This window comes from Engraulis encrasicolus, chromosome 10, assembly GCF_034702125.1.
Source record: "Engraulis encrasicolus isolate BLACKSEA-1 chromosome 10, IST_EnEncr_1.0, whole genome shotgun sequence".
Taxonomy (NCBI): Eukaryota; Metazoa; Chordata; class Actinopteri; order Clupeiformes; family Engraulidae; genus Engraulis; species Engraulis encrasicolus.
In genome coordinates this window covers 18,860,928-18,869,814 of record NC_085866.1, presented here as the reverse complement: position 1 = coordinate 18,869,814, position 8,887 = coordinate 18,860,928, and the positions used below count along the sequence as shown (strand labels likewise).

At 42.3% G+C, this 8,887-nt stretch overlaps 1 protein-coding gene across 1 annotated transcript in view; it reads right to left on the bottom strand.

Moving 5' to 3' along the window:
• stk35 (serine/threonine kinase 35) overlaps positions 1–1,695 on the bottom strand; it is a 19,145-nt gene extending 17,450 nt beyond the window's left edge. The window contains exon 1 of the mRNA XM_063208296.1: positions 988–1,695. Coding sequence (XP_063064366.1) covers positions 988–1,525 — 538 coding nt within the window. The 5' untranslated portion in view covers positions 1,526–1,695. The remainder of the gene's footprint in view (positions 1–987) is intronic.
• Positions 1,696–8,887: the final 7,192 nt, after the last annotated feature.

Here is an 8,887-nt window from a genome sequence, read left to right as displayed (position 1 = left end):
CAATGGAAGAAAAAAGAGAGCAGCCACAGAGGCTTAACATAGGAGCAAACAAGCAGTGCTGACTGACATTAATATTTTATTGGAGTCGGAGAGCAGAGCTAAAAGCTTGTTGCTTATGTAACCTGGTAGCCTACAAATGACGAGCCATACGTCTAAGTGCTCAACCAAAACATGATGTTCCTCTCACTAAAAAACAACTACAGCCTACACCAAACTGCTTCAAAATTAAGAGTTAGTTAGAGTTGGCTTTTTAGTCCTTTATTAAGTTGAAAATGGCATCGAATAGTTTTCCCGCTCATTTATTTGAGCGACAGAAGCAAGTGTGTACCTATAGCGCTGGCTGCAGCTGCTGCTGACAGGGAAAGGGTTAACTAATGCCAACTAGAACACGATGTTCTCGTCGCGTGGGGACATACTGCTCCTGCGCCTAACTCAACTCATCCGGGATGGCCAGGAAGCATTTTTTGAAAATTTAAAAACTTCTCCACCATTGTCACGCTGTTACACATTAACTACGGGGTAATATGCTTCTTGAAGTGTTGATAGATGTGACTTTTTATGTCACTGAAGAAGAACGTGGCCACCAAGAACAATATTTTGGAACAATAAAGCTAGCCTTCCCAGCCAGAAATCACAACACAGCACAACATCAGAACCCACTGAACTAGCGACATTGTATCATTTAAACCCAGAATAACGACGTCTCCCTACGAGAAATATTTACATTGTCTACGTCTTTTTACACTTTCACACGAAAATATATGAGTGGGAAAACTAACACTTTTCCAAAACAAGGCTAACGCTCGGCCACTGTCTCCCCTGTACGCAACTATGCAGCCGTGCCATGTCATATCTTGTAGCTTCCACATACCTGGGGTACAGATTATTGTATCCTATTTTCACCACAACACAAGAATAACAACACCCATAGCTCTCTACACCGGTTGACACAGCCGGGGCTGCTCTGCCAGTGCCCAGTAGGCCTACCTTTCAGAGAGGTCTCCACGAGTCGCAAGTACTGTTTGGACCGCTTGTTCCCATGGCTCATCTTCTGCGCGAGCCCATTCCTCTGCAGAACGCACTCCTCGAGCTGAACGACGTTTTCGTGCTTCTTCTCCAGGCTCGCCAGGGCCCAGAACTCGGCCAGGGCGAGCTCCACGTTCTCCGGGGCATCGCACCGGAGCTTCTTGACGGCCACTCGGGCCCCAGTCTTGCGGGCCACGGCCTCGTAAACCACCCCGTAGCTGCCGCGACCCACCTCCCTCAGCAGGCTGTAGCGCGGAGCCATAATCATAGCATTCTCCAAGTTCTCGTTCTTGAAGAAGGCATTAGAGAAACAGTCCTGCTCCATGGGGTCATCTTTGTCCTCCATGTGTACATCCATCGTGGACTCCTCGTTGTTCCCCTGTACGGGGATGTTCCGCAGAACCTTCCCCACGTCCCGCTTCATGTTCCCGTTCAGTGCGTCCGCCGCTGGTCCCTGCACCCGTCTTAACTTTCGCCGCATTGTGTTACGCGTATCCATGAAAGGTTCCCTTTGACAAGTGAATGTGCAGGGGAACCGTTTCTATTTTTCATAACTTGTGCTTATTCAGCACGATAAGGACGACCAGAGGAGCTATGGCGCGTTTTCCTCAATTCAAAACAGTGCTAATTGCTATTCACTTTGATCAGCCTGACATCGACTTCAGCAGCTGTCCCAAAAACAAAAATAAAGACCGTCAGATCTGTCGGTGATGTAAGGAGGGGGAGGACCTATCGAGCGCACGGTCCATTCGCGAGCCAAGGCGGGGATCTACAGCTACTGCGTAATACTCCTCCTGTTCCGAATATCTCAAAACGAGCGAAATAACACACAAACACATGCCTTTGCAATCAACCAAAATAGTTTTTTAACACTGAGAAAACAACATTTATAATTATGAATATTATGAAATGGCACTGTAATGGAACGTTTACCACCGTGGTTAGTTCGTTCCAGGAGATATGCAAATGAGGAAGAGTCTATTTCGCGCTAGGGGTGAATAAACAATCTCTCCTTGTTTTTCATCCAGATTTAAATCAAGATCGCTTTATATGATCAAATATCGACAAAACACACACTCAAAACACATTCATTGACAGTCTTAGAAGCTTTTTAGAGCTTAGAGCCATGCAAGTGCGTGCGCGTTTGCGCTCGGAGTTCCTCAGGTTGTTGGGAAAGAGCCAGATGAGTCAAGGCAACATGGTCTTTCACGTGTGGGTGTGGGGCACGTGTAAACAGGCATGAGGACCCCTGTCCCAGCTGAGAAGCCCTGGAACAAGTTTTAAGAAGGTACCTGTTGTTTATTAACAGGCAAAAACATTTTCGGAAGTCATTTTTTGATTTCCTCGTATCAAAAGATGACAATGTCATTACAATGTAATATTGTAATTATAACATTGATTTAAAATGCCCTTAATAGTTCAAACAATAAAAAAATCATTTTAATATTATTATAAATATAAGAAACATTATTGTTAATACAAATTCGATTAATTATTGAGAGTTTTGCATTGGAGGTAAAGTATTGTCTATATATTTATTAATTAATATAGGCCTATGAATTATTTATAAATCATGTAAAATTATATAGAACAAAGACTGATGTGTGTTTAAAAATAAGATTATGCGGAAATATGTAGCCTAAACATAACAGAAGTGAAAAAAATAACAAAAGTTATTTTTTATTGATTATGAACAATGTGTTCCACAGCCTCTTCTTTTTAATCAAAAGATAACTCAAATTATCTATGCTCAACTTCATCTCCATTTTTTGTCAATTAAAATGAAGATGTGTGCTCACATTTAACTGCACTTTCACATTTCCTTTTCCTCACATTTGTTCTGATTAATTATTTCACTTAGATTTAGGGCCGACATATTGCTAGGGATGAACAACAACAGCGTTGTTATGTTTGAGATGTATGCACAAAAATAGTGATGAGCAAAAAAATGACAACCTTTCTCTGGAATACCTCTGCTATATGTAATGAGAATGTAAGTATGATATCAACAATATAAAGTTGTGAGCTTCCTCATAGTGAAACACCTAAAAACGTGCTTCTATATACACAATATTTTCTCTCTTTTTTGTTACTATCTTTGTAATAAGTGTTAATATAGTCTATTTATTTCACATAATAATAATAATAATAATAATAATTGCATTTGTATAGCACTGTGTCATACAAGGCATGTAACTCAAAGTGCTTAACAAATGGGAAAAAACATTGTTAGAGATAGATTTAAAAGGAGAGGTATAGAGGAGAGGCAGAAAAAGCAGGAAGGCAGAGGAAGAAGAGATAGACAGAGAATGTAGAGTCATAAGGTCAACGTAGGTTAGGACCAGGATTCTTAGATGTGTAAGGTCCATAGTGGCTGGGCCTATCATAAGTCATAGATAGTCACACAGAGATTGGGCGCTCAGGTGCGGCCCCTGGTGGCATCAGGGGTGAGGAAAAACTCCCTTTCGCTTGATTCATAGTTTGTGAGGGGAAAAAAAAAAAAGCTCAGTGAGGTCTGAGAAAAAAGACCCCCTGTAGTCAGGAAGAAACCTCAGGCAGAGACCAGCGGCCACCTAGGGGAGCCCCCTGCCAGGGCTGGATTGCGAGTAGTAAGGGCGCTGCGGCAGCTGGGACACTATGACGCCTTGGCAGCTAGGAGTTGGCAAGGATGAAGAGGTGGGTCTTCAGCTGCTTCTTAAAGGAGTCGATGGAGGTGGCTGATCGGATCTCGATGGGGAGGGCGTTCCATCTCTTGGGCGCATAGCAGGCAAACGCGGCGTCGCCGATCTTCTTCTGCGGGGGGGTGGGGGTCCTTAGCAGCTTGGCATCAGTGGACCTGAGAGCTCGAGCAGGGGCATAAAAAGAGAGCATGTCTGAGATATAGCTAGGGGCAAGTCCATTTAATGCTTTAAATACTGTGAGCAGAATCTTAAAGTCGATTCTGTATGAGACAGGTAACCAGTGCAGGTCTGCCAAGACAGGAGAGATGTGCTCTCTCATTCTGGTTCTTGTTAGGATTCTTGCCGCAGAATTTTGAATGAGTTGCAATTTGTCAATTAATTTTTTTGGGAGACCAGAGAAGAGAGCATTGCAGTAGTCTATCCTACTGGTGACAAAGGCATGAATAAGTTTCTCAGCGTCTTGTCGGGGGGCCAAGCCGCGCACTTTGTTGACATTTGCTCTTCATATGTGTATTCGATAGTTAGGAGGACCCAATAGGCCTACAATGTCTTGGTTACAACAGCAACACATGACTGGAGTCTGGAGTGCGTGTGTGTGTGTGTGTGTGTGTGTGTGTGTGTGTGTGTGTGTGTGTGTGTGTGTGTGTGTGTGTGTGTGTGTGTGTGTGTGTGTGTGTGTGTGTGTGTGTGTGTGTGTGTGTGTGTGTGTTTGATCTGCCTAATGTGTGAATGTACGCAAATGTGCAATGTATTTTGTGTATTTCTGTATTTATGTAGGGCATCCGTGGCCCAATGGTTAGGCGTTGGTATTTAGATCAGAGGGTTGGAGGTTTGAATCCCACCCTTACCTCTCCCTACACCTGCACCCATGGCTGAAGTGGCCTTGAGCAAGGCACCAAACTCCACATTGCTCCAGGAACTGTAATCAACACCCTGTAAATATCTTTAAGTCACTGGATAAAAGTGTCAGCTACTAGTAATGTAATGTAATGTAATGTAATGTATGCCGCTGGACCCCTTAATTTCTCTCGGGATTAATGAAGTTGCTCTCTATACACTAACTCCCGTCCAGTGTATGTGCCTAGACCACGACAGTCAGAAAACCTTGTGCATGTATGTGGGTGGTGGTGATGTGAAATGTATGCCTTTACATGCACACACACATACACAAAATTCTTTCAGATCCAAAGCTTTAAGTCTGAGGAAGGGCCATGGAAATCAATAAATAAACGCACATTTTTAAAATAAAAGTTAATATTATAATGGATCTTTCCAGTGCACATTTTCATTCATCTCAAGTAACTACAGACTCATATTAAATGGTAAGCTGTTATTCATTTTACCATTGTTTTTTTCTCACCTACGTAGATATTTAAGGCAAAAACTTTAAATTGTACATTTCAAAATTGATTGGAAGTAAAACTACATCTCATTTTGAGTTTTGTTTTTACAGAGAAATAATTGTTATTTAATTATATTTTGTTGCCACTATTCAAACATGGACCACATTTGTATGTATAAAATTATAATAATCATATAATTTAACATTTAAATAAAAATGAAACATGTTTCAGCTACTCTTGTCAGGTGCAATCTTCTGAGCTACTTTTTTCTCATCTGTAATGTTTATTTTCCTTGACGCTTTGCAGTGGTAGACTCACGCATTTACGATAGTTTAACTTTCACACAAACACATATGCACATAGATTTGCTCACGTAACAGAAACATAACTACATACTGTATGTGCAAACATAAGAAACACACACACACACACACACACACACACACACACACACACACACACACACACACACACACACACACACACACACACACACACACACACACACAGAGAAACACATTAGAGCCCATCACAAAGTCCATTGCGTAACGTCACGCTATGGTTGGTGGAAATAGTTAAAGCTAAAGCTAAAGTGAGCTAGTGCATCACACACACACACACACACACACACACACACACACACACACACACACACACACACACACACACACACACACACACACACACACACACACACACACACACACACACACACACACAAACCTTTCCCCTTGCTTTCTCCCTCCCTCCTTTTCTCTCTGAAAAAGTGTCATTACTAGCATTGGCATTTCTTCTACCACAAGTGTCCCTCTCCATATACTCATACACTCCCACACATACGCCCGGCTGTATGAACACACACAGGGGCAGGCGGGTGTATTTAACTCCTCACACCCACCCAGAGTATCGCTGACCCCTCACAATGGCCAGGGGTCATCACCGCTCACGCTTGGGTGCAAAAAGACACACATCCACTCACACACAATCACACGCAAATAGAAACACATATATGCACACATACACAAAAACGCATGCATGGACATAAGGATGCATATACACACACATTGTCCTTTTCGGTATCAGCTGATAAAATCCTGATGGCAGTGAGGGTCCTGATGTCAAAGTGAGGCCACATGTGATGGACCTCAAATTGCTTCATTGTGTTCTGGAAAGTTTACATTTTTCCTGAATGTTTCCAGAATGCTTTACAATGATTTTAGGCCATGTCCACATTAAGCAAGAATAAACGTAAACAAGCGTATCTGAAGTTAAAACGATCTGCATCCACTCTGTTGTTTTCTATTTTTTTCAGAATGTTGTGACATTAAAGAAGGCAGCGTTTTCAGATCTGTCTACTTCAGAGGCCATTTTCAAAAAGCTTGTTTTGTTGTGTTCAAATGTGTTGTATCAGTGTGGACGGGAGGTGTAAACAGATGCATTATTATGCGTTTCTTTATGAAGTCACATTCATGTGGACGGCAGTGGTGTAGTGGTGTAGTGGGGATTTTTAAAGTGGGGGTACGCGATTTGTGAGGTCATCAATTAATTAGGCAACTTATCATGTTAACCCCCTTTTTGTATTCAAACACGGACAGAATTTTTCTGTTTTAAATCTCACCTCAAGAGAAGTGGGTGTTGTTGTTGTTGTGGTGGCTGTTGTATTGGTCACGCTGCCCTTGACTTGTCCGTACCCGGTGATGCTGCATTTTTTGGTTTAGCCCTTGCCAATATACGAGCTATTCTAATGCAGCAGCTTTTGTTTACATTTTAAAAAATCTTAAAATAGGCCTACTGCAAAGGTATCACTGTTTCCTAGTTGTCTGCTGATGTTGCCTAACCTTTTCAGATGTTTTTGGGAGTAAATCAAGATGTTTTTTTGAAATGTAAACAAACACCTGCCCACATTGCAATGACCAGGATCTTGGAAAAGGCTGAAGAAGAAAAAAAACTCAGGTACTGACAAGTCCATGGTAGTGTGAGCATTACAACTGCATGTTGAAATTGGCTGAAGTTACCCTTTAAGTATAAATACTTTGAAAAGTTTTAGAATACTTCTGGATGTTTAAAGAACATTTCAGAATGTTTCACAATGACCAAAAATGCTTTGGATTGTTTGAGAATGCAGCAGAATCCTACCACTATCCAACAGCTCTGGAATCGTCCGGTTTCATAAGTGTTGCTGAGTCCAATATCAGGTCAGAGCGATAACCCATCATGTCTCCATAGCAGCAGATCATTCCATTATACTCAGAATGGTTTAAGCTCCATAGAAGATCCATATGAATGATTCAGTATGTTCAGTACAGTTTTTGCAACTGTTTACTCAAAAGTTTTACACTTTTTACACATTTTTACATTTTTCTTTTTTTTTTCAAAACTATGCATACAAATTAAAGCACAAATCACTCAAAATGCAAAACAGCTTCTCACTCTACAAAAATAAAAACGTTTTTTAAGCTCTTCAAAAAAATTGTGTGTAGGTGTGTATTGATTTGCAAAAAATGTCAAGGGTGAGAAATATGTGTCATGGTTTCGCTCTCTTGAGAGGGAATTGTAAAATATGAGTGTTGTAGATTAGAAATGGTGTCGCATAACTTCTTTGTGTACCAACAGTTGCAAAGTTTCTAAATGATAACTACAGTCTACAAAATGGAAATACAGGAAAACTCAAACCTGTATGCCATGTTGCAAGTCAAAAAAGTTCACTTGTAGCAGTGTCAGGTCTTCTTCGGAGCATGGTGAGAAGGCCATCAGTTACCGCAGGCAGACAACAAAGGAGTTGGCCAAGGAGACTCAAGGGGAGTTGACCAAGACACAATCCACTTTCAACTCAATCCAAATTGTCAAAAAAGACAGAAGGAAAAAAATCCTTGGTCCAGGCACTTCAGTTGGTTAATGTAGTAAAAAAAAAAACAACCTTTATTTAAGGGGCAAATGCATTTAAAAACACCAACGCGTTTCGGCGCTGTGGCCTTCATCAGGGAGTGAGGGTTTTGAGGGACACTAGTAGCGCTCTACCAACTCTTTTGCACAATCCAAATTGTGTTGAAAGCCATATTCAGTCCCCCCTTCCACACACACACACACACACTCAAAGATGGCAGCGAAGCCTGTTAGTTAATTAATGATCCCCTCAGCCTCATACCCCCCTCCCTCCTTAACGAGGCTTAATGAACCTGAACATTAACCATGCGTAAGGAGGCCCCTCCCTAATGACCCCCAAGATAACGAGATGAGAGGAGGCCTGCCGTCATATTCACGCATCAGCACACACACATTCAGGCCCTAGCTAACTAATACAGACACACACATTCATTTCCTAACTAGAACTAACTGACTAACTCACATACACACACATCCACCACCACCCCACCACCCCACACACAAACACACGTACACTTACTCACATTCAGCTCCCAAGTTCTTAAGTAATACACACAGGCAGGCACATACATTACACACACATTCAAGTCCTAAGCATTTCCATTCACAATGAGGATCTCAGCACCCAATGACATCCACCCCCCCCCCCCCACCCCCCACACACACACACACACACACACCCACACACACACACACACACACACACACACACACACACACACACACACACACACACACGCGCGCGCACACACACACACTTACTGGTCATGGTTATGAGGGGAGGATTCTGGATCTGAAAAGACAAAGAGTGGGAACTGGAGATCAGCCCAGCACACACACTCCTGCGCTCATCACCCCAATGACCTATCACCCCAACACATTCACACACGTCACACGCACACACACACACACACACTCACATACACACACACACACACACACTCACACACACAC